The sequence below is a fragment of the Amborella trichopoda genome, chromosome 12 (assembly GCF_054954075.1).
Source record: "Amborella trichopoda isolate Santa Cruz 75 chromosome 12, AtrichopodaSantaCruz75HAP2 v2.0, whole genome shotgun sequence".
Taxonomy (NCBI): Eukaryota; Viridiplantae; Streptophyta; class Magnoliopsida; order Amborellales; family Amborellaceae; genus Amborella; species Amborella trichopoda.
This window is the reverse complement of record NC_142347.1, coordinates 18945788-18973007: the sequence shown is the minus strand read 5'-3', so window position 1 is coordinate 18973007 and position 27220 is coordinate 18945788. Positions and strand designations below refer to the sequence as shown.

Below are 27220 nucleotides of genomic sequence, written 5' to 3'. Positions count from 1 at the left end.
AAGCCAGCCAGCAGCCCAAAATAATCCACCTCCACCTAAACTTGCTTCTCAACCTATTATACCACCCAAACCAGTGGAAGGACCCAGAGCACAAAATGCTTACGAGGAAAAATCAAAATACGATGTGATAGGGCACTTGAGGAAGCTTCCAGCCCTTCTCAACATCTATGATTCTCTCATGCTCTCAAGGGATTACCGTATGGCTCTGGTTCAGTCTCTTTCCAATCCAAAGGTGTACGAGATTGAGGTGGAACCTATTGAAGTTGACCCAACGATCTTGAGCGAATGTACGCCGATCACCTTCTTAGAGGATGATCTGCAATTGGGAGAAAAATTTTACAATCGCCCTCTCTTTGTGACTAGTGAGTTACGTGCATGCCCCATCAACTCGATAGGGACTAGGGTCTGAGGATCTCACTCCAACTCATATCACAATCCAGGGGTTCAACCAGTTAGGAGAGAAGCCGGTTGACATGGTCAAGATAGGTGAATTAAACAATTAAGCTCAATTTTATGTAATCGACACCAACACCTTCTACAACATCCTTACCAACCGCCCATGGCTCCATGACCAGGGGTGGTTATCCACATTGCATCAGTGCTTCAAGTATAGTCGAGATGGGAGACAGTATACCGTCCATGCATATAAATGACCAGTTCCTGTAGTCAAAACTCATTATGTTGATGTCAAGTATTACTTCACAGATTTGGTGTCACCCTAAAAGTCAAGTGAAGGCAATCACAAGTCTGTGAGGAAGGCAGAACCTTCACCTCATGAAGATGTTGAGGACATCAGGTGAACACTCATGAGCATGTTTAAAGACGAAGAAAGAGAAGGCAAATTTCTCCTTCTGACTTCATTCATCCCAGTATGCCATCTAACATCCCTGAGGAAACTCCATCTTCGCCTAAAGATGAGGCTTCCCCCTTTAGTTCTGAGCCACCTTTGCAAGAAGATGAACCAGAAGTCACTCCCGAGACTAAGGAAGTCACGGGGATAGATCTCCTGGCCCTAAAGATCACCTACACATCGAACCATCAAAAAGTTCTGCATGTCCCTATTGCACTCTAAGAAGCAGAACTGGTGTACCAACCACTATGGAAGGTACTCGATACCCCGATTTCCCTAAGTAAAGAGGATGCTCCTCATCCCATCGCAGGGTCAGATCAGGCAGGTAGCAGCTTCAGGTCTTGCGTTTCCTTGATTCTATGGAAAAATAATAGTCAAGCAAATGACAACCCTCTCGCCCTCAAGAGCAGGATCCCATGGCGGAGTTAAGAAGCAAGGTTCGTAGTCTCCAGAACCTATTAGGGGTTATGCGTATCGCTTCAAAACATCTAAAGGAGTTCATGCCTGAGACCAAGAGCTATGGCGGACCTAAAGTGAATGCACCATGAATACAAGCAAAAGTCCCTTCTGATTGGACTATTATAGTGAGCAGGCTCATCATATTATGAGAACAATGAATTATGAGCCCATGTCCAATCAAACATTGAGGGGAGAAGAAGCAACAACTCCCCCATTTGAGGTCATTGAAACCACAGCAGCTTATCACAAGACGAAGCAAGGAATAGAGTATTCTATCTTGCCCCCTTGAGACATTGAACATTTTGACAGGCGGTCAAGCCCAAAAGAATGAAATGAAGAGCAATGAAGCAAAAAGAAGAAAAAAATCATGCATCAGAATGAGATAGAGAGGAAAAAGAAGTATTTCATTCATAAAATCAGAGATCTTTACAAGTGTTGTTATATAAAGAAACAAAAAGAAGAAAAAGACGAAATGACACTTCAAGAAATGATCAATGATCTCGTCAATCTTCGCTCTGGAAGCTGCAAAAGAAGCCTTGGCATGTTGAATGTCTGAGTAAGCCGAAACTTGACCCACAATGGTTTTCAACGGTGTTAGATCTAATGGTGGTGGTCCCATAGCTATTTGATGCTTTGAAAATATAGTTGTAGTTACGGGGTCCATTTTAGGATACTAGAGGCCGATTTTTTTGAAATGTTTTCTTTGTCTGCACTACTTTAAACACATCGGATTGTGACGAAACTTGGCAGGTGGCCTTTTGAAGTCCTTAGGAAGATTCTAGCCTGTTTTGGGGAAATTTTGAGACTATAAAAAATTCCACTATATATTAGGCTTTATTGACCGACCTCCTCTTTATTTCGCGTCGGTGACTCAAGGTGCTGAAAAATGTGTTCAAACAAGAATTGCCAATAGTCTCCTCCCACTAAGTGACCAATTCTCCTCTTGAACCACCATTCGAGGGGAAGAAACACCTCAGCCTCCCCTTCGGCTCTAGAACCGAGATCCTCGAATCTTCCCCCCTCTTTTGAGGTCTAGCTTGATGTTGCCCCTCAAGCCACGCCGTCGATGTTTACACAGGAGGACATCTAATGGATGATCAACAGAAGCATTCAGGAGCTGCAGTTATCAAACACACGGGACAACCTCCCGTATCATAAACCCTATCTGCCTTTTGTTGATCAAGTGCCCTTCCCCGTCGGGTATCAAAAGGGAAATTGCAAGATGGAATCTAAATGAAATCATATAAAGGATGTGATTGCACATGTATCTCGTTTTTCAATTCTATGTATTGTTGGGCAGGGGTAAAAATGTCATTTTGCACCCATTTTTAGATTTTTTTTTAATTTAAATAAATTATAATTATCATCAATTAGGGTAGATTTTGGGCATCCACCCATGTTTAGGCTCAATTCTATAAATACATGCTAAACCTAATTGTAAAGGACCTTCTTCATTTTGATTAATGAAAATTGAGATTTAGCTTTGATTGAGGGTCGCATCCAAGAGACAGAGAGGGGAAAGAGAAGAAAATTTTTGGTACCCTCCGGTGAAGGTAATTTCTCTCCACCTCTCTTCTCTCTTTCTCTCTTGTCCTCTCTTCTCTCTTTCTCTCTCCTCCTCTCTTCTCTCTATTTCTCTATCCTCTTTATTATCTATCTTTCTCTCCACTTCTCTCTTTCTCTCTTATCACTTCGCTCTCTTTCGCTCTCCTCCTCTCTTCTCTCTCTCTTTCGCTTCTCTCTTTCTCTCTCCTCCTCTCTTCTCTCTTCTCTTGTCTTCTCTCCCTTTCCCTCTCCTCCTCTTCTCTCTTTCCCTCTCCTCCTCCTCTCTCTTTCCCTCTCCTCCTCTCTTTATTTCTCTATCCCATTCTTCCTTTCTCTCTCATCTTCTTTATTTCTCTCACCTCTTTCTTTCTCTCTCTTCTTTATTTTTCCTTTTCTCTCTCTTCCTTAGCCATGCATGGCAGTACCCATCACCGCGCATGACATTCTCTTTCATTTATTGTCTCTTGGAACATGAACAATGAGCCGAGCCTTAACCTGAGTGGCGGGTCAGGTCTCTGTTCAAGTCTCTCCCCCTCTTGTCATGGACGGCGGAACCCCATCGTCGTCCATGTTCTTTCCAAGTTCCTCTCACTTTTGTCATGAACAGTGGAGTCCCATCGCCATCCATATTACTTTCTCTTCTCTCTTCTGGCAGGGACGGTGGAAGCCCATCACCATCCATATTTCTCTCTCTTCTCTCTTTTTGGTTATGGACGGCGGAAGGCCATCATCATCTATGTTTCTCTTTCTCTTCTTTCTCTTGTCATGGATGGCAGAAGCCCATCGTTGTCTATGTTTCTCTCTCTTCTTCCTCCTTTATCATGGATGATGGAAGCTCATCACCATTCATGTTTCTCTCTCTTCTTCCTCTTTTATCATGGACGGTGGAAGCCCATCACCGTCCATGTTTCTCTCTCTTGTTCCTCCTTTGTCATGGACAATAGAAGTCCGTTACTATCTATGTTTCTTTCTTTTTCTCTTTCCTCAGACATGGACGATGGAAGCCCATTGTCGTCCATTTTTCTCTCTTTTTCTCTCTCCTATATCATGGACGGTAGAAGCCCATCGCCTCCATGTTTCTTGCTTTTTCTCTCTCCTCAGTTATGGATGGTGAAAGCCCATCGACGTTCATGCTTCTTTCTCTTCTTTCTCCTCAGTCATGGATGGCGGAACCTCATCGTAATCCATGTTTCTTCTCTTCTTCCCTTCTTTCTCTTTCTTCCTTCAATTCTTTTCTTCCTTTCTATGTCTTCTCTCTCTTCCTTCAACTCTCTTCTTCCCTTCTCTTTCTTCTATCTTCTCTCTCTTCCTTCAACTCTCTTCCTCCCTTCTCTTTCTTCTATCTTCTCTCTTCTTTTTCTTCCCTTTCTCTCCTTCCCTCTTCTTTATCTTTCATCCTTTCTTCCTCTTCTCTCATCTGGCTTTCAACTCATCTCTTTCCTTCTCTTCTTCTTTTCTCTCTTCTTTCTTCTCTTCTCTTCTCTTCTTTTCTTCTTCTTCTCTCTTCTCCTGTCTTTTCTTCTCTTCTTCTTCTCTTCTTTCCCTCTCTATATAACCTCTTATCTTTTTCTTTTCTCTCTTCTCTTCTCTCCTTCTTTTTCCTCCTATTTCTCTTTCTTTCTTCTCTCTTACCTCTCCTTCTTTTCTCCTCACTTTTCTTCTACTTATTTCTTTCCATCTCATTTGATCAAGGGATGTTAAGATTAGCACTACCAAGGTAGTATTGTCATTGAGCAGTATTACCGCCATGCCGGTCAAGTTACCGTGCCCATCTTACTGCCACATCAGGCTAGTCATTGTGTCAGGCTAGTTAGTGTTCGTTTTGTCATCGAGTAGTATTACCGATGTGCCGGTCTGAGTTATCATGCCCGTTTTGCTACTGCGTCGAGTCATCACTTATTGGTCTAGATATTGTGTCAGTCTAGCCACTCAATCAAATTCTTCTCTTCCCTTTCCTCTATTCCATCTCTTTCTTCTTCTTTCATCACCCCTAATCTCTATCTTCTTATTCTTTCTTTATTCTTTTGAATGTGCACGCCTGTGTGCATTCGCCCAAAGACAAGGTGGGGTCCCTTGGCCCACTTGTCTTATAAAATTAACCATGTGTTTATGATTGCAGAAACAAGAAAGTACAAGTCGAAGGAGGTGATTTCGAACCAGTTGTAGGACTGGGGGGCTTTCCATTGTGATCTAAGAGGGCATCCATGAGAGTCAACCCGAGTAAGTAGCGGACCCAGGTGAGTGGTTAGGTGCCTCGATCTCGCCCTCCGGATCTGGATGATTTGATGTCACATTCTCGGGTATCGGGGGAACCTGAGACTTTGAGAGCTCAAGAGCAAGGGCAGGTATACCAAATGGTGAGAGAGGAATTTAAAGTGGGTTCGGGGCTTACTCGGGCGGGCTCGCGTGGGCACCCTCTTAGATCACGAAGAAAGCCCCCAAATTCTACAACTGGTTTGAAATCACCTCCCTTAGCTTGTATTTTTCTGTTTTTGCAGTCACACACACATGGTTAATTTTACAATACAAGGAGGCCGAAAGACCCCACATTGTCTTTGGGTGAATGTACACAAGGTGTGCACAATTAAAGGAGAAAAGAGACAAAGTGATGAGATGAGGGTTGCGAGAAGGAAGAAGAGAGAAGAAGAAGAAAAAAAAGAGACATTTGCGGGGGTGACTAGCCTTCTACAATAGCTAGATTGGTATGATGATTGACCTGACGTGTTCCAAGAAGGGCACGGTAATGCAGACCGGTACGGTGAAACTATTACTCAACTACAGAATACCAACAACAACCAGCCTAGTACAACGGTTAGTTCGACGTGGCAGCAAGATGGGCACCGTGACTCAGACAGGCATGATGGCATTACTGCTCAACGATGAGACTACCGTGATAGTGATAGACTTGTCCCTTGGTCAAATGGGAGAGGAAAAAGAAGAAAGAGGGAGATAAGCGATAAGAAAAGTAAAGAGAGAAAGAGAGAGAGAAGAAGAGAGAAATGAGAGAGAAGAGAAGAGAGGGAAAAGAAGAGAGAGAATGAAGAGAGAAAAAAAGAGAGATAAAAGAACGAGAGAAAGAAGAGAAAGAGAAGGGAGAGAAAGAACATAGACGGCGATGGACTTCTGCCATCTATGATAGAGAAAGATGAGAGAGAAAGAATATGGACGGTGATGGACTTCCGTCGTCCATAACAGAGGGAAGAACGGTGGGTGCCAAACTGTTTATAGCGCAGAATCGAGCGATCTAACGATGTAGATCTCTCAAATCTAACACTTTCAACTGATAAAAAATAAATGAAAAATCAATGGTAGATAAAGTGGGAACAATCGAATTCAGATCTAAGATCAAATCTGCCCAAAAACAAGCAGATCTGCTCTCAGATCTGTGGCGGAGCCAGCATGATCCGAAGCATTTCAAAACACAATTTTCAATCATAATGAATCAAATCCAGATCAAAATAAAATAAATACAATAAAAGAAAAGAGGAAATGAAGGAGAAAAAAATACCGAACCGAGGCCGAATGGCTCGGGCTTCCCAAGCCTTCGAGGACTCGCCCGTATCAAAATCGGTTCCTTTTGCCCTTGTGGTCCAGATGTCGATCAAAAAGTCTCTGGTAGTAGTAGGGTGGTTGTGCCCTATAAATGGTTTAGATCTAGGATTGTTGTGGCTTAGAAACGTTTTGCCCTAGGTCTAGGTTTACTCAGGCTTAAGATGAGAGTTAGGGTTTTCTCAGGCAAGGTCTATCTACTCTCTTAGGGTTTTTCTTCTAGCCTAAAGTTTCTAAAAGTCTTGTCCCTCCTCAACGCTCTCTTTTTCATCCTTTTATGGTCACCGAAAGTGAGTTCAGCTGAACGAGGGATTTGTTAGGGTAGAGTTATCCCGTAACCAACAAATCCCTTGGTCAAACCAATCTTTAATTTTTTAAAATTCAAATTTGACCGACGTGGATAGCATCACGCTGCCAAACCACCCACAAGATAACCCTAAAAACATGAAAAATATGTAAAAATTGTTTGAGCCAAAACGCGGCTAGGCGGCACGAGTTGTGTCTCCTGGGCGGCACGCCCCATGTCGAACAAACCAAAAATGCTCCAAATTGAAAATTTTATTTTCAGGTGTATTCCCTAGCCTCTTGTGAAGCTAGCAGAAAACATTTGGGTCAAAACGAACTTTTTTACTATATTTAATGATTTGTTTGGTAAAATAGGGCATTTGCAGAATGACTTGGGCGACACGCCCTGTGTTGCCTAGGCGGCACATCCCATGTTGCCCAAACCAAAACTTGTCCAAATTCATGTTTTTCAATTTGGGTGTCTTTCTCAGCCTCTTGTGAAGCTCTCAGAGAATTTGGGTCAAAACGGATTTGTTTACTAGTTTTGATGATTTTTTCCATAAAACAACGTGTTTACTAGATTACGGGCCAAAACAGGCATCAGCTGGGTTCTGGGCTGGCAGAATGGTTCTAGCTCACAGGGTCAGTTGTGTGACCTATGGATTTTGGGTTTACTGAGCCAATTTTATCCTAAGGGTCTAAGAAAACCACATAACTTGCCACATTTAAAAGGGTGTCTACACTGGCCGAAACTGTGCAAACATTCACCATTAATGGTGATGTGGTGCAGGGAGGGTGTACGGGAATAGTGTGCGGTCTACCCCTTTTTAATGTTTCACCCATAACTTTGATTTGGAACGTCTGTTTAAGCCAAAACTTGACCCCTAGAGGTTTCGACCGGTCGGATGTAATGGAGGTGGTCCTACAACTATTTGACATACCGAAAATAGAGTTCTATTTACAGGGTCCATTTTAAGGTGCTAGAGGCTGATTTTTTCGAAATTGTTTTTTTGTCAACACTGCCTTAGACATGTCAGATTGTGACGAAACTTGGTAGGTGGCCTTTTGAAGTGCTTAAGAAGATTATAACCTGTTTTAGGGAAATTTTGAGATTGCCTAAAATCTCATTGTAAGTCAGAGCTTTATTGATCAGTTTTTCTTTTATTCGGCATCGGGGACCTAAGGTGCTGAAAAATGTATTCAACAGTCGCTTCCCCAAAAATCTGTGTAAGGCTCTACTCAATGGGACCCCTTTGGTAGTGTATCACTCTTTCGCCAGAAGGGCACATGAGAGGGTCGTATCTTGTAAGGCCAATGCCTATCAACAACCCCTAAGCATGTTGGGTTGTGTGCGTGTATGAAGCACTACACAATGGATTTACGCGTTGGTAGTGCTTCTTCCTGTGGGATAGTAGAAATTATAACATTGGACCCGAGGCTTGGGACCCAAGGTTAGTGATTCTATTGCAAGAATTATGTTGTTATGAATGTTTGCTTGATCATTTATGATATTTAATTGCAGCGATGTTTTAAAGTACTAAATTTAGGTTATTGTTGATCTTGATATGAATCATGAGCATATGGTTTATGTATCACGCTTATTTTCTTTGTCCAATAAGGAGTACAAGATATTTATAAGATTAGAAATGAATCTGTCTAATAGCATGTATTAGAAGGCATGAAATCAATACGTTGAAATTCTGCTTAATATGCATTCTTTAGAAAGAATTCTATCCATGACTTTTTTAGGATAATGATGGCCACTTACTGAGTAGCAAAACTCATCAAGCGATTGTGAATTTTTTTCAGAGTAACCACAACCATATTGTTTGTATGTTTAGTAGGAGTAGTTTGGAAGAAGTTTGTAGTCATGGATAAATTCACCTTTGTAACTTTTATACTAACAAAGTTGTATATATATATATATATATATATATATATATATATATATATATATATATATATATATATATATATATATATATATATATATATATATATATATCCACATGTTATTATAACCTGTGAAATAGACTTTGTACAAGTCTGAAAGTTTGTGAATGGAAAAATTGTTTTGGAGCAATATATAGCAAAAATTTGGAATTTGTTTTGGTTCTTTAAGATTAGACTGTCACATCTCAGGAATTTAGTGTTTTAAAACTTGGGGTGTGATATAGTGCCAATGGGAGCATGGTCCGTATAGACACTGTGTCATAGCCTAGGGTGGATTGTGAGGCATCATTGATGTCGTGACGCACTTGAATTTTGATGGGCTATGGCTCAAGTTGATACCTTAAAACCTATAAGCCTGGGTATTTGTGCACAACTGATAAGGATTTCGATGTGGGGTTATCCCTTGATGAGATTTGAGTTGTACCTAGAGCAATTGACCAGGCGCCTAGATGTGACCTCTATGTGATAGTTGGCCGGAGAGGACACGGGTCAAAATTATCATCATTATCGTCACACGGCATGTATACTAGATAGTCGTATGGGAAGTCTCCCTCTTGACGAGGGTGTGTGTTGTGTACATGTGTCGAAAAGATGATTCCTTACAACACTAGACTGTGTTGGAAGGACCCATATGCATAGTGTTGAAATGGGCCCTAGACTTATTCTCAGGGCGAGAACTGTAATATATGGATTAGGATCATGTCTCCTTCATTTGTTTACTAACTTTGATTGTCCAATCATGAACCCCTGCGAAATGTTGTGGGTCAAAAGAACTATTAGGTCATTTTGAGAAGGTGTAGTGAGATACGGTTTCTTGAAAGGATAGAGTTTTCAATATATTTATTATATTGTTAACTCTTTGGATCTAATTCCTATTAAATCTTTTAAAATATATATTTAATTATATTTTACTTATATTTTAAATAATTAAAATAAATTTTTAGACCTCTTTGGATATTTTATTGTATTGAAAAGAGTTTTTTAAATAGAGAAAAATCAATTATCTGGATTTATTTTAATCAGAGAGGAAAACAAAATATTTAAAAGCTTTATAAAAATCATTTTAAAATTTGAAACTTTATTTATAGTGTGAGGCCCATTGGGACTTTGGGCCCACCACATGCAAGCCCATTTTGTGGGGACATGGGGCCCTCATGGCTCTCCATGTGTGGGGCACCCCACTCCCTTCTTCTTTCCTTTTTGTGTAGTTTGTGTGCTAAGCCACTTCTTGATTGAAACAATAAAGGAAAGTGTTATATAGATAATTTGATTGATTTCAAATAAGAAAGAGTAGAGATCAATTAAATTTAATTTACGCTATAGAATATTTGATGGGAATAGAGTTATAGAAAAAGATGGATAGTAGTTCCACTTCATTCATTTCAATCATAATGACTGATCTAAAGAATGAATGGTTGAGATCTCTTCACCCTACAGGTCTTCGTGATCGAAGATCAAAGTTTAGTCTCATAATCATGACAAAACCCTAGACCCCAAATCCTTAGCCTTTATTTCTTTATTCTATATATACTCTCTATGAGGCCTATTCTCTACACACCTTGAACTCTCTCTCTCTCTCTCTCTCTCTCTCTCTCTCTCTCTCTCTCTCTCTCTCTCACACACACACACACACACACACAAAGGCAACCACACCCTGCTTTCTCTCGCTCTCTATTTCTCTCTCATTAGTTAATGTCCCGACTAATAGAACCTAGAACCCCTAAGATAGGGCACACCCAAGCCACAAGGGTGGCACGCTCCTAGCCTGTGTGCATTGAAATTTCATTATGTGTTGGCCCTTGATCAAAGCTTATCTCATGTCATGCTCTCAAGAGGTTTTGCCTAGGCTTCTCGCGTGATGAGACGATGCTAGATTGAGATTTTGTACGCTATTGGTGGAAGAGACCTGATGTGGGGTGCATGATGTCCTTAGAGGTAACATGAGACAAGTTATTTGGTAATTTTAATTGCCCCATGTTTCTTGATTCTTCATGCATTGCATTTTAATATTATTTAAAAGAAGTCTTATGGCATGCAAGAGAAGATCATAGGTTGTCTTAAGGTATATTTTATGAATAAAGTTGTATTTTCAAATACCTGTAAGTGTTTTAGTCAGTATTATTAAAAGAAAGAAAAGAAAATTTTTAACCATATATATGTGGCAAGATCACATATTCCTTCTTGTATTCATCAGTTTCAACTTCCTAATGCCCAAACCTCCCTCCTTTATAGGAACACAAAATTTATCCTCTTTAAGAAGCTTAAGTTTCATAGTCTCACCATAACTAAGCCATAGGAATGCCCTCGTAATATCTTCTAACCGCTTCATGACCTGCTTAGACATACAAAACAATGATATGCAATACACTTGTGAATTAGATAAAAGTAGATTCGATCAAGGTAACTCTTCCACCCAAAGATAGAAACTTTGATTTCCAAATATCCAATTTTCTATTAAATCTCTCAATGATGAGTCTCGGATCTAGGAGGATGTACCGCTACCAATGATCTTTTCAAATATTTACGAGGCAACTTGTCCATGCCACAACCCAATATCCTGGCCAATTCAGCCAATCTTTCTTTTGGATAGCCAATACCATTAAGATTTGCTTTCCCTGGATTACCTTAAGACCAATAACCGTGTTCATACACAAGAAAAATTCGTACGTTTTTTACTTCATCCTCCACTGAATTACAAAAAATTAATGATATCACTGCACATTGGAGGTGAGATATCATTAGTCCATTATTCCCAAATGCTAACTAAAAACATCAAGCCTTTGTTGACCACCAAGTTGAGAGAGAGAGGCGTGGAAGCTGATGATGTGACCGAGGAGGGATTCTTAAAGACAATCTCACCAAGAGTGTCACACAGAGAGAGAAAAAGCGCAACATGGAAGCTGATGATGTGACTAAGGAGGGATTCTTAATCTCACCGAAACTTGCCTATTTTTTGTAGTAGTCATAACATGACATTATTTTACTTGAGAAGTGTATAGCATTCAACTTTCAGTCAGATAAAATATACCGTCAAAAGGCTCAAAATAAAAAATATGAGAAAGAAATTGAGAAATAAAAGGAAATATAAAGGCACAAGCAAGCTTTGATTGAGAACCAAAAGTTCACTAGAGCGGAGCTACGGAATGTCAGATCCTAATAAAAACCCTTTTTTCAATTTATCTATTAGAATAAATTCAAAACGTGTCTTGGGGATCAAATTTGTCATCTAACCCGCATGGTAACAATGTAGTACATGATAAACATGTCTCCATAGCTAACATCCATTTTCCAGGCAAATGCTAGAGACTTGGTCGAGTGTTCTCAAACTCAGCCGAATTACTCAAACGCGTCTGAGTTACTCAGACTCGGGCCCGAGCCGAGGTATCATATAAGAAAAATAGATAGAACTTCTAAAAGTATCTAAAAAATTGGTATTGATGTGTAGAATTTTTTTTTTATGTGATTTGGATTTTCGGCAAAAATTGAGTTTTTTTGCCCATATACCTTATAAATCAATTTTTTTACACCCCACTACAAATCAATTTTTTAATATTTTTTAAAACTTGGACTTTTAGATTGTTTTTTGTTTTGTTTAATCTTTACTACTTCTTATTCTATTTTAAAATTTTTATTTTTCTTAATCTTCCAGGGAAATTCACTTAGACCCGACCCACCTGATAAGCTTGCCTCGAGCCAAAGCTTAGTACCTAGCCCCAGGTGCGTCTAAAAATGCAAGTGGGATATCCGCATATGCTGACTTTGCATGCCATGGACTGCAACTTTAACTTTTGAAACCCAACTTACTGGCAAAATCCAGCAGAAAAGCCTTCTATAAAACAGAAACCCCGGTTTTCCACTCTCCTCTTCCACAGCTTCCCCTACAACATAAAATTTATATATTTTCCCTTATCCAACCGTCCATTCTAAATGGAGAGCTAAGATAACCCCATATATTTATATAAACATTTCATATTAACCCTCCATTCGCTAGTACACTATTTTATTTTATTTTATTTTTTCTATAAACTATTATAACACCAAATTTTCTACATCCAATCCTCTACTAAACTCACACTAACGAAAATATAACAAAAAAAATTTCCAATAATATAAAATGACCAAAATACCACTTAAGGTTTCAAGAGGTATTTTGGTGACTATTTTATCCAAAAATTATTTTTAATATTTTTTATAGGTGCACCTCAATGAGAAGATGACACCTACCAAATTTCATATTCATACAATTTGTATAAAAAAACTAAAAATAATAAAATTTTAAACGTCGCATCTAAAATCAATCGGTGAGTGTCTCTTGATCAAAATTGAACGGTTGGATAGTAGGGAAAACATAGATCTTCTATTTTGTAGGGGAAGATCAAATTACGACGCATCTTAAACAATCAAATTACGACGCACCTTTGAATTTTATTATATATGTAATTTTGGTGTCAAAAAAATCTTAGGATAGTTCGATAATCAATTTTCATCTTTAATTATAAAATTTTAATCTCCAAAGAAGGTTCATATCAAGTAAATCTATAAACACATGAAAATCTTGAAAATGAACGGTTCAGATAATGTGTTGCAAGATACATTATTTTGAGACTCAAAATTTATTTTTCTTTTCATATTCATACATCTCAACATCAAATAACCATTTATGTTGGATTTTTAAGATGTACCTTAATTCTACATTTTAACGTTCCAACCTTACATAAACTTTTTCCTAGGATTGTCCATAAAAACAACTAAAGTTGGGCCATAGAGATGACTATCGAGACATCCAAAAAGGCCAATGGAGTCCATAAGAGGTTTCAAGAAACCGTTTTTAAGTACAGAAAAAGTTTTAGTTTGTCAATATTCATGTGCAACCTTTCCCAAAAATGAATATTAGAAATAGATTCTGGAACTAAAATTTCACATGGCAAAAATATCATCCAACAACATTATGAATTAAAAAGATTGAATTTTAAACATTAAAAGGCATTATTTCAAACGAATTAGGACAAGCAGTTAAAAAAAAGTCCGACATATCTTTTAAAAATTTCTTTCTTGTTTTTGGTAAGATCATTATACACACAAAATAGATCTTGGAAGGAGATTATACTTGATCAGGTCGTGTGGATAGATGCACCAAAATCCATCCTTCCTTCAAGCACAGGCCACTGCACGTGCATTCCATACTAGCTAGCCATTGCACGAGCATTCCATACTAGCCAGCCATTGCACGAGCATTCCATACTAGCCAGCCACTACACGAGCATTTGCACGTGGAGTCACGCATAAATATGCATGGGATGCTTTATGTGCATGTGGCATCATGCATCATTTCAAGGTTGCAAGAATCCACTGATGTGTAAGTGCATACACGACCAGGCATATGGGGTCATGCATAAATGCAGGGGTTTAAGCATGCCACAAAAATGGGGGGATTGAAATGGGTGTGTACTTCCAAAATACAAATCGCAACTCCTTTAAAATACAGATACATAGCGAGGGCCTGAAAGATGACCATAATAAAATGGGGCAACCAGCAGAACCAAGATATTTCAGCCAAAGATATCTCTCAATCATCAAATTATAAAAAAAGAAAGAAGGAAAAACAAGAGCGTGCATGTATATATACTAATTTGTTCCACTCTTCACGGAACAATTATTCAAAGCATGTTTTTGTGGCATACCTTTTGGATCTCTTACAAGAACCCCTGGTCCCAAAATAATTATGTAGCCTTCCTTATATACATGAGAATCGGTTGACACAAAGCAGATTTCCTAGGTATTTCATGAGCCTGTGATATGCATATCATTTATGGTTAAACAGGTTAAGAATATACAAGATACTCCCTAAGATTTTTGAAAACGTGGGATACACCCAATTCTCACATTTGTAGAAGATTATTCACAGTGACGGCAACAGAGTTGGTTCTCTGTAAATCCTGAACAATTAAAAAAAAAAAACTGTTAGGCCACAATTCCATGGACTGCATATTCCAACAAGGATACTGCTGGCAAGGATTCTAATAACAATGTCATCAGGAAAGAAGAAATACGGAAGAACAGACTGGTTTTGTTCACATGAAAATGTTACGCAGATAGGGCCTTATACCATAGATCCTTGGCACCAAAGAATAAAGCTGTTAAAGTTCTTCAAATACATGCTTATTACAAACAACATAAATGCATGCATGGATCCTAATAACAGAAATGCCATCTCTTGCATTAAATTTACCATATTTTGATTGCATGGGAAAGCTCAGTTTAGGGTGATACTAATGCTACTGTAAACTGGTCTTACCTATGATGTCAATCATGCCATGAAACTGTAAAAAGAAAAGCAAAAACTTACTAGGAAAGAGACAAGTCGACTAGGAAATAGACAACTAAATAGCACAATATCAAAGCAAGCTCGAGAAGAGACCTCAAAAATTATGTCGCTAGGAATGTTGGGCAACACTTCTCTCACTCGCTCTGCCATAGCAAAGATATCATTACCACCTGTGCTTGAACTAGAAGTGGAAACACTCCTGAAGTGTATACCACCACTATTGTTTGTTTGGTATCGAAGTGAAGATGAGGCAGGTGAAGGGGACCCACCACCCTGATTGGTGGCAGGCATGGGTGGCCAAAGACTCCAAGCTGCATCTTCAAGAGCAGTATGGGCATAAGTTCCACTCACTGCTGCAAGGTGTCTCATCATCATCTGGACCTTCCCGATCCCAACTGGTCTCATGTTGCTTGATGAGGGCCCTGCACCATCCAGTCCAGACCTTGGCCAGGTATGCACCCAACCACCATCCAGCCCCACTCCTCTGAAGAAAAATCAAACAGAAGCACACAAATTTAACCATTTTAGTGACAGAATAGTGAAAAAAGTTGTTTCATCAATTGAAACAATCATCATCATCATTTATCCTTGAGGATCCATTGTTCATAATTGGAACTAGCTGCACTTAATTTTGTATCTACATCAATGAAAACACCATAGTGAGCGATAATAAGTGGTGTAGGAAGATCAGCATTGAAAAATCTAAAAGTGTTACGAAATTGAGATAATGAATCTAATTATCCCCATTGGAAAACTTGTGCCATTGGACACATACAGCAACAGGGTAAGAGGGAAACTAAACAGAAACAACACAGTAAAATGACACTCGTGCATGTTCTTATGAGCAAAAGTTTGAAAGGCATGGCTATGTAGAATTCCAAATTATATCATTTCTTGTCTTGCCACTCATCCATCTCAATATCCACATCTCAGCTGCACTCATCCTATAAATACGTTGTCTCATGACCGTCCAACATTCCTCCCATAAACTATGCCTGGTCTTGCAGTTGTCTTACAAAATTTCCCCTCCAGTTTCATTGGTATGAGGCAATCACATAAAACTCTGCATTCACATCTCCACTTCGCCCACCCAACTTTAATTCTATGTGTGACATCTTCCTCAATATCTCCATTCTCCGATTATCAATCCAAGATATCAGAAATAATCTCTTTTACGTATTTATTGACCATCAATCTTAACTACTTCATCATTTCTACTCCTATTATTATTAAATTGCATTCCATGAATTCTGCCTTAGTCGGGCTAATTTTAAAACCTTTAGATTCTAAAGTATCTCTCAAAATTTCTAATTTCTCTCTTATTTTCTTCTCCCTTTCACCTTCTCTCATCTCACTCTCTTTATCTCCTCTACCTTCTCTCTAATCGCTCATCGCTGGGACTCTTCAGAAGTGAGGCCTTTTGACAGGATATGACATAGTCTAACTCGCACTCTCATTCTCTTGATTCCTCGGGTGTCGAGGCCCCTCCAGGCTAGGACCTATCGGGTAGGCCCGAAGATGTCCTACAGGAAATCAATCATAGTGGCTGTCCGATTGGTTGTTGATCCCTCTTGCTCATCTTCTCCCTCTTTGCACTTTTCTCTCACTTCTTTCAGTCCACACTCCTTTATCACCACTCACTAGGGGCTAAACCTCTTCTAAACCATTCCCCCTTTCTAACCCATAATCTAAACTACCCCGGGACGACTTGAAGGACATTCAACTCTAGGCTTCATAAAGAGTGCGAAACATCCACGACCAGCAGTGAATCGAAAATGGAGCAATTTCCAAACCGGGCCGAGAAAGTCGGGCGGCTTTTGTGCGACTGATCTAAGAGGGCTCACAAGGGCCCGGGCGTGTCCCTGAACCCAATCCACCATGAGGTAGGCCTCAAAACCTCTCCCGCTGTGTAAAATCGCTCTCGTTAGTACACCGAGAGAGAAGAAAAGGGAGCGGCCCAGCTGCCCCCTTTGAGGTGTGAACAGAGAAAGAGAGAGAGAGAGAAAGAGGAAGAAGAAGAGAGAAAGGGAAGAGAGAGACAAAGAAGATGGAGGAAAGAGATAGACTGAGTACTAGGTGGGTGCGATGAGGGCTAGAACCCGCTGGCTATGTGTACTCCTTTGGTGCTTTGAGTGCTTTTGAGAGGGGTTAGTTTTATGACTTATGGCTAAGGTGGGGGCTAGCTCAGGTGGGCTAGGGTGAGGGTTAGCTTAGGTGGGCTAGGGTGAGGGTTAGCTTAGGTGGGGTAGGGAGTATAGTTGATGGGTTAAGTATGGGTAGGCTAAGGTGTAGGGTATGGGGTAGTGGGTATGGTGTGGTGTAGGGTAGGGAGTATGGTATAGTAGGGTGTAGGGAGCATGGGAGTAGAGTATGGTGTGGTGTAGGGTTGAGTGGGTTAGGATGGGTAGGCTAGGTTGTATGGTGTGAGATAGGGTAGGGAGTATGGGAGTAGGGATCCAAGGGGTATTGCACTCCATGCTAAAATATTCCCTCTCCTCTCTCTTGAAGTGAAGAATGAAACCTCAACACAAGAAAATTCAAGCTATTACACCTTAGCTTTCAAATTATCTCCAACTTAGGTTACAAATACTAAAAAGAACTTACTTATATAAGATCTCCCCAAAATATGGGTGGATGATCAAAACAATCCCAAATTGATAAAAAAAATACATTTCTTCTAATTTAAAAGTGAATTTCACTTATGGAGTGAAATGACCATTTTGCCCCTCCCAACTTTCATGGAAATGACAAAACCATCCCTCAAAAGAGGCCTCTTGCCTCCCTTATGGTTTGGGGCACTTTTGGGCACCTTTTGGCGACCTTTCGGACGATCCAATAGCGTAAAAATGATGGCTGCGTCTTGATGATCGTTTCATATCCATTAGTGAGGTTGAATGGAACTTTTGAGGTTGATCCCAAAATCCGGTCAAACCCATGTTCTTGAATTTTTCTTCTTTCGATCTTAGCTTGTTTTGCCTTGTTTTTTGTCATTTTCTTCCTCACAAATGAAGGGGAGGTCATTGTGATCGTTTTGCAACTAAACCCCTTTATTTGGTGCTCATTTGATCACTTCTGTAATTTTTGAGGTCACCAAAAAATGGGATTCCGGAGACTGGAAAATGTACCTTCTTGCAAGCTCGAATCAGGTGTCTTCCCGGCCTTCATCTCATGCAAATCTTACCTCAAATCGAAGCCCGTCGTGTCACGGTTGCATTGGACCCATATTTGAGGCTATCCGATGTCGGGGCTTTGAGATATAACCATTCGAATGGATTGATGTTCTTCTTTAAAAATTCTATAACACATGAGTTTTCGGGTCCTACTTCTCTCTAAGATTTCTCTCATTCCGGGTATCGTCTCGGGTTGTACCTTATATCAAAATGTGCGGCTTGATGAGATCTACCACATACTGAAATTTGGGCTTGATTGGCCTAAAGATGAGAGAGGCAATCCTAAAATCAAATAACAGTTTTCAAAAATGGAAACTGGTCCATTGTAACAGTATAGGAATGGTGTGAAACCCACCCATTTTGGGTAAGCTGGCCCTAAAACAGTCCAGAAGTGTCCAAATGAGCTGAAATTTGATATTCGAGGGTTTTTGGGCCTTTCGAATCCAATGGCGATGGTTTGATGCTCGTCTGAGACCTTGGGGATATAGCTCTAGTTATGAGGTAGCTTTCGGCATGATCGAGTGGTGCTGTGAAATATAAATTTCATCATGATTTGCTTTATCTTGATCGGATTGGGACGAAACTTGGCGGGCACTCTTAAAACACCAAATGAAACTCTTTGGGGCCAAGGGGACATCTTTTGAAAATTACTCAACAGTCAAGCTTATTGGAGCGGGCTGCTGTAGTCCAAAGGTGTGACTAGTACCCATGGGCCTAGGTCGTAACCGCCTCCTCTGTTATTCGATCCAGGGTGTTAGTGCATCAAAAATACGTTCAAACACAGTGAGAAGCGGTCTTTAAAAAGGATAGTGTCCTTACTATTTTTGTAATTATCCTAACTCTATAGATCCAATTCACATCATATCTTTTTTAATATGTTTAAATAAGTCTTAATTATTTTATAGATAATTAAAATTAATTTTTAGACCTCTCTGGGTATTTTATTCGAAAAATCATTTTATGTAAGGAAAAATCAACTTTCTGGTTTTATTTTAATCAAAGAGAAAAATAAAATATTTGGAGGTTTTATAAATTTTATTTTAATATCTTAAAATTAATACTAATATATTGGAGACCCAATGGGATTCAATGGGCCCACAAATGTGTGGGGCATAGGGCCCACATGGACACCACATGGGTGGTGCGCCCCACCCCATGCAAACTTTCCTTATTGTTTCATGTGTCTTCTAAGGCATGTGTTGATTTGAAATTTTGAAAACTTAAAATGTAGAGATTTGAATTGGAACTAGATAAGAAGTACAAGATATCAAATAGTATGTATTAAATACTCTCTACACAAAATATTTGATGGGAATGGAGTTATGGAAACTGAGGGATAAGGTTCCACATCATTTTTTTAATCATGATGGCTGATTTAAAGAATGAATAGTTGAAATCTCTTTACCCCATAGGTCTTTAAGATCAAAAGTCAAGATTAAACCTCATGATGATGGCAAAACCCTAACCCTAGAAACCCTAACCTCTTGTCTATATATACTAGCTATGGGGTTCTATTTTTGATCACTCGATCTCTCTCTCTCTAAGCAACCGCCCCACTCTAGCCTTCTCGCTCTTCTTTCTGTCATCAAAAAATTAGGGTTTAGAAAAAGTTAACCCTAAGGGGAGGCACGCCCAAGCCACACAAGCCCTAGCCCTAGGTCCTTGCCTCGTGCTCATGTGTTGAGCCTTGGTTAAGGAAATCCCATGTGATGCTCTCTAAGAGATTTGGCTAGGCTTCCCTAATTGTGAGGTGTGTTCTTGAACCAAGATCACGTGCGCCATCGGTGGAGCAGACCCAGTTTGGGGTGTACGAAGTCCTTGGGGGTAGCCTAAAGCAAGGTACGCGTTGCTTCTATTGCTTTTCCTATGTAATTTTCAGTTCTACATGATGGATGTAATTTTCTCTTAAATGGCATGCAAATAAGGGGTCTTCCTTATTTCATTGAGAAAATTCCTTTTTAGACACTTGTAAGTGATTCGGGCGGTAATACATATAAAAGGAGTAGAAAAATTTTAATTGATATTGACTTGCCCGGTCACATAGTCCACCTTTCATATATATGTCTCCTTTGTTCTTGTAGACAAGTACCACAATATATTTTCCCCATTCGTCTAGTATTTTCTTTGTTCTTAACATCTTATTGAACAACTTGGTTAGCTAGAATATACCAATCTTTACTATACACTTTCAAACCTCTATTGAGACACCATTTGATTCTAAAGCCTTTCTTATCTTCATCTTTTCGCTTCATTTATCCTCATCTTGTGAATGTATCTATGACCTTTGACCCCATTTGTGTCAAAGGTTCCTCCTAATGCTGAGCTCCCATACTATTCATAATTTAACAATTTTTGAAAATAAATGCTCTACCTTTTATTGACCTCATCATCCTATAATACTCGCTCTTAATACATTTAATTGGATCTAGATCCCCATACATCCTCTCCCTCATTTTTGCTAGTTTGAAGACATCCTTTTCACCTTCTCTTGTCCTCAGTTTATTATATAGATCATCATATGCCTTGAATTTAGCCTTACTTGCTATTTTCAAGTGTTTTTCTTAGCATTTTTATTTTCTTCTATGTTTTGATCATTTATATTACATTGCTAAGATTTATAACATGATCGTTTTTCTGTAATAGCCTTTTGAAGCTCATCATTCCACCACCAAGTTTCCCACTATGAAATTATTTTCCCTCTAGATTCTCCTAAAACGTTTTTTACTACTTAATACAATCCGCTATCTCATTCTACATAACATTAACTTCGTGTTCGAAATTCCACTTTCTTTCTTTTACCAGTTTATCCTAAATAAGTCTATTTTCTCCTTTTTTAGATTTGAACACCTAGTTCTTGGACAAAAGTTACTTTCGCTCATTCTCTTTTATTTCTTAACATCCATAAATATGAGCTTATATTACGTGGTCAAACTCTCTCCTTAGATAACCTTACAGTCTCTATATGATGGTCGATCACTTTTTTAAGTAGAAAGAAGTCCATCTTGCTTTTATATGATCCAATTTTATAAGTTACTAAGTGTTCGTCACTTTTTAAAATAGGTATTTACTATTGTTTGGTCATAAGTCATGGCAAAATCCATAATAGAATTGCCCATCTACTTTCTTTCCCCAAAACCATATCCTCCATGCACCCTTTCATATCCTCTATTATCTTTTTCTACATGGCCATTCAAATCCCCTCATAAAAGGGTCCTCTCTCTATTTAGTATTCTTTGAACTAGTCCATGCATGTCCTCCCATAATTGTCTCTTAATTGTATCCTCTAGTCCTACTTGTGGCACAAGCACTAATTACATTAATTATCTCTTCTAACGCAGGTTTAATTACTATGAGCTTATCACCTACTCTTGACATCAACTACTTTATTTTTTAAATGTTTGTCTACTATTATTCCTACGTCATTTCTATTATTATCCTTTCTTATATACTAAAACTTATATCTATTAATTCCCTTAGCTTTTGTCTCTCTGCACTTAATATCTTATAGGCAAATTATGTTAACTCTCTTTCATCTCATTGTATCCACTAACTCCATACTCTTACATATTAGAATTCTTACATTCTATGTGACTAGATGAATCCTATTTCTCAGACTACTTGCATTTGTCCAATGACAAGGGGGCGTACTCATCACCGCAACCAGGCATCATTGCGGTACATCGCTTCTAGGGAATGTGTAACAATCCTAAATAAATAAATAAAATTTAAACAATTCTTTATAATGTAATGGTCCATATAAGCATTATGGTTCTTAGAGACCATCACTACTTTTACTCCTTTTATCACTTCACCTTTCCATTATGTGCCACGTTTAGTTAACATGGGCTTTGTTGTTGGCTTTTGAATGTCCTTTTTACACATCATGTAGAAAAAAAAAAGGTCTGAGGTAGGGTTTTAAAAAGGGATTGCACTCTCTCTCCTTGCAAAAACAAAACGCTCTCACACACTCTTTCTCTCTCCGTACAAGAACGTTCTCTCTCTCATAAACATTTCTCTATGGTTCAATGCCCATGAGATTCCTGCTAACTAAATAAAGCGGTGAAGTCTCTCTCTCTCTCAATAAAAATAAATTAAGGGTGTTCTCTCTCACTTTCTTACTGAGGAACACGGAACCTCGAGCTTTCTACAGAGCGATTTCTCCCTCCCTTGCTATAACTGTTTATAGTTATCCAGTTCTATTGCACCATTTTGTGTAAGTGACTTCATTGTCTTGAAGAATAATCCGCTTTTTTTTTTTTTATAAATAAAATTAAATGATTATTTCTGTCTATTATCATGAATTTTAGACATGGTAAATTTTATGCGTAAGGGACTTCATTTCTTGAAAATTAATCTTTTTAGTAAAATTATGATATTTTATCTAATATTAGGAATTTTAAATGCTGTAAATTCTTAGAAATCAATTTATTTTTTCCTGTCTATTGTTCAGAATTTTTTATACCATAAATTATTAGAAATAAATGTCATATTTCCGCTTTTAGTAAAATTGTCAGATTTCCTCCTACTGTTTTGAATATTTAGACAGTGTAAAATTCATATGCAAATGACAGCCGCATTATTTGAAAAACTGATATTTCTGCACTTGATTGTAGTTTGATTGTAGTATTGCCTATGAAATGATTATTTACGAATTGGCAACTCCATAAATTGTGATAATGGAGTATTTAATTTTGGATTCTCATAAAAGTTCGTCTATTAATACTAGACGGTTATCATGTTAGATTTCAAGAATATCCTTCAGAACTGTTTCCTTTCAGAAATTATTGCACAAAATGTTTAAACGGCTACTTAGAGATATTTCAATGGAAGTGATTGTCATTAAATTGCTTCAAATGAATTCATGTTAATGTTTTCAATGATACTTCGCATATATGATATTGTTGCTTTCTGATGTTTAAAGAGTTTCAGAGATAATTTGAGTATAAGTGAACCTGCAATGATCGTTAGGACCTATCCGTTATGTCGATAGGGACTATTTGGACTCATCCGACATCCGAGACGCCGGAGAGGTATGATCGGACCTGCAGGGATTGTTAGGACCTATCCGGTTATGCCGGTAGGAACTATTTGGACTCATCCGGGACACCGGTGAGGTACGTTTGGACCTGCAGGGATTGTTTAGACCTATTCGGTAGGGGCTATTTGGACTCATCCGATATGTCGATGAGGTATGTTTGGACATGCAGGGATTGTTTGGACCCATCAGGACGCTGGTGGGGTATATAGGTGACTTACTTGGGACGCCAATAGGGTATTTTGTGACATCCTTTGAATTATGCATTACTGTTAAAATGTTTATATGCATTTTCATCATTTGGATTATGTTTAACTGTGGATTTGTGAAAGTGCAATTGTTATCTATAAATGCTTTTGCTCGAAATTCTTCCTCAGGTTGTTTTTTTTTTAACATACAATCTTCAGAACATGTTTATATCTTCCAACCATGATTATGTTTAGGACCATGATGATCACTTACTGAGTAGCCAAACTCACCAAACTATGGTAAATATTTTTCAACGTAATTGCAGTCTCATAATTAAATGCACATCAGGACCAACTTGTGAAGAAGATGTAGTCATGTCATAACTAAATTCTCCTTTGTAACTTTTTTTTAACTTCACCACTGTAAGTTTTTTTTCTATCAACAGTTGTATACCTAGACTTCATGTTAATACCAGTTGTGAGCAAACTTTGTACCAATTTTAATTAATAGAAAAATTTGTTTTGTTACAATATATATTAATAGGAATTTGAATGTTTTCCTAGTATAAGAATAGTCGGTCGTACCTCGGGAATGTTAGAAATCTTGGGGTGTGACAGAATGCCTTCGCTAACCCTTGCTCTTTCTCATTGAACCTGGGTCCAAGTACAGTGCTTCGCTTTCAAGGAACATCAAGCATGAGTAAAAAGATGCGGCAAAGTTTTATGTTGTCTGCCTACCTAATACAACCCCCCTGCTTTATTACGGCTTAGGAGTGGCATGACCGGCTTGGGATTGGCCATGGCTGAGTTTAAGATTTTTAATTTTCACTGCCAAATAAAACTTTTATTCAAAACCAAATTCAAACTTACAATATGAATTCTAATATAATTAGGAATTCTAATCTAAGTAGGAGTCCTAGCCAAAGTAGGAATTCTAACACAAATAGGACTCCGAATACAATTAGGACTTCTAAAACAAATATAAATCAAGACTAAAATAAAACTGACAAACAAGATTTGAGAAGACTTATTGAACCTTTGGGTAGGGTTACCCCCTTACAACTTCTAACACATCTCACATTCTATTACAAAACTGATGCACTTGGTCCTTAGGTCTTGCTGAATTTATAAAACTGGGAAACACATCTAGAATACCCTCTAACTAATCTATGGGCCTAAGAATATGAACGACTAGAACTACGATACCTTTACACCTTATAAACTTTTGGGGCATGCCACTATGTGGCACCTCCCTTTTAACCAAGATAGACTGGGCGTGCCCACTCTCTGTGCCCTAGGTGGTGTATGCCACTGCTAGGTCTATATGGGTGGGGGGCGCCACCCTAGAGGAAAGAGTGCGAGAGAGAGAGAGAGAGAGAGAGAAAGAGAGTGGGGGGGATGGGGAGAGAGAGAGAGAGAGAGAGAGAGAGAGAGAAGCATGGAGGAGAGAGAGGTCTGAATTCAAGGTGAAGAGAATGAAGGGAAGACTCATCCTTATATAGGCTTTAATGGCCCTTGGGTCTTCCCACTTGAATCAGTATTCAATTTTACCTTAGGAATCCTAGGTAATCCATGGGGTGAGAGTGAAACAAATCAGAGCTATCCACTCCTAAAATCAGCTATCACTCTTTAGGAAGAAATCTAGGAACCTTATCCCTTGAAGCTTTGACCAATATCTACTTCTAGTTAATCTAGGATAAGACCACTTAAATTTCATCCTCTATTTTAACTAGAATTTCTTCTCTCACAAAGACTTTGACGAAGTTCAAAGTCGAAGAGTCTTGGCCAATTTTCAAAGTCATAGGAATATATTTTTCAAAACCAACTAAATTTATCAAGATCTTACAAAATGCCTTGGGGAAGATTTTCCAAACAAGTGGGAAATCTTTCCCCCCAATCTTTCCCCCCAAATGTCCATAAAAATCTGGAAAGAAGTGGGGCATCCGACCTATGTAGGTGTGTGGCCCATGTGAGCCCCACGTCGCACTGCATCTAGGTCCCCTCCCATGTGCGGCTGCGAACTTAGCCCCCCCCCCATGTGGGTGCCACAATGCTCAAGAAAACTCCAAAATATCAAGATTGCTATTTTTAGGGTTTTAAGCCATAAAATACTTTATAAAAATTATGAACAATATTTAAAAATCACAAAAGAATTAAAAAAAGTCGAAAAAAATATTTCTAAAATTCTAAAAAATTTCTAAAACACTCAAAAATACCTCTAGAGTGGATTGGTACCAATGGGTCAAGAAAAGTGATTGTCAGGGCACTCCACCCATGCTAGAAAATCCGATCCACAACTATCTTCTAAAACCAACCCAAAGGGACCCATATGCAGGAGCTCATGATTTCTCTGTCAAAGCTAGCCAATAAATAGTGAAACCACGATCATAGTATGTGTATCACAGGTTCTCCCATAAGAGCAAGTCACATGCCCATATCACTAGTAAGGGGGACTCTCTATGCAAATGTACATGTATCCCTCTATAGAGTTGCTTCCCATAATGCAATTGTCATATATACATGTTGTGGGTAAGTTTGTTGAGGATTTCGGCCCTTGCTCTCAAAACCTACAGCCGTACACAAGAGACCATGAAGCTTTTCTAGCCTACATCCACCGTCCCTAGGCATCTCTCCAACCTCAACAAGGGATGACCCTCCAAGAAACCCTCAACAGTAGTGCATATGCCTAGGGGAAAGGGTTTTGGACTTGACCAAGGCCATAGCCTGCCCACCCGTAGGTCAATCAACCCACATACACTCCCACTGAAGTGTATAATTTATTACATTTACTTTTTTTACATGCTCACATGGGCTTTAAAGCCCACAAACCACAAGAAGACTACCTTCATGACCACCATTGCCGATTCCCTATCAACCAATTGACCTAAAAGATAAGGTAAGTGACAGGATGAAGCAACTAAATGTAATGGCTCATTTGCACTAACAGTTGTAGTCGTACACCTGAAATCCTTGGTTAAGTAGTTGGGTGAAGCCTTTTCCAATAATGGCTCCTTTTTTTTTTTACTTGCAGTCACAAAGTAATAGTATTGACAATGACGATAATATATAGTAGCAACATCAGAGCAAGTCACATGCCGATGTCACTAGTAAGGGGGACTCTCTATGCAAATGTACATGTATCCCTCTATAGAGTAGCTTTCCATAATGCAATTTTCATATATACATGTTGTGGGCAAGTTTGTTGAGGATTTCAGCGCTTGCTCTCACAACCTACAGCCGTACACAAGAGACCATGAAGCTTTTCTCGCCCACATCCACCGTCCCTAAGCATCTCTCCAACCTCAACAAGGGATGACCCTCCAAGAAACCCTCAACAGTCGTACCTATGCCTAGGGGAAAGGGTTTTGGACTTGACCTAGGCCATAGCCTGCCCATCCCTAGGTCAATCAACCCACATACACTCCCATTGAAGTGTACAATTTATTATATTTACTTTTTTTACATGCTCTCATGGGCTTTAAAGCCCACAAACCACAAGAAGACTACCTTCATGACCACCATTGCCGATTCCCTATCAACCAATTGACCTAAAAGATAAGGTAAGTGACAGGATGAAGCAACTAAATGTAATGGCTCATTTTCACTAACAGTTGTAGTCGTAAGTTGAAAGCCTTGGTTAAGTAGTTGGGTGAAGCCTTTTCCAATAATGGCTCTTTTTTTTTTTACTTGTAGTCACAAAATAATAGTATTGACAGTGATGATAATATATAGTAGCAACATCTCATATTTCATAACTTACAAACAACTAAAGAATTGAAATTCATGCAAAATGTGATTAATTTTGGTTTAGCCGACAGGCAACGATTAAAAGTTATGAATGTGACTGCTTCCGTAGGGAAC

The 27220-nt window shown here is 38.9% G+C and overlaps 1 protein-coding gene across 16 annotated transcripts in view; it reads right to left on the bottom strand.

Moving 5' to 3' along the window:
- Positions 1-14188: 14188 nt before the first annotated feature.
- LOC18436990 (E3 ubiquitin protein ligase RIN2) overlaps positions 14189-27220 on the bottom strand; it is a 55067-nt gene continuing 42035 nt past the window's right edge. For 14 of the 16 annotated variants that reach the window (XM_006847211.4, XM_011626130.3, XM_011626132.3 and 11 more), the window contains 3 exons: positions 15060-15450; positions 14525-14577; positions 14189-14430 (listed from right to left, as the gene is read on the bottom strand). In XM_006847211.4, the coding sequence (XP_006847274.2) occupies positions 14376-14430; positions 14525-14577; positions 15060-15450 (499 nt within the window). In that variant the 3' untranslated portion in view covers positions 14189-14375. Of the gene's footprint in view, positions 14431-14491; positions 14578-15059; positions 15451-27220 lie in introns of those variants that run through there. The other 2 variants (XM_011626131.3, XM_088853274.1) reach the window with 1 other exon arrangement.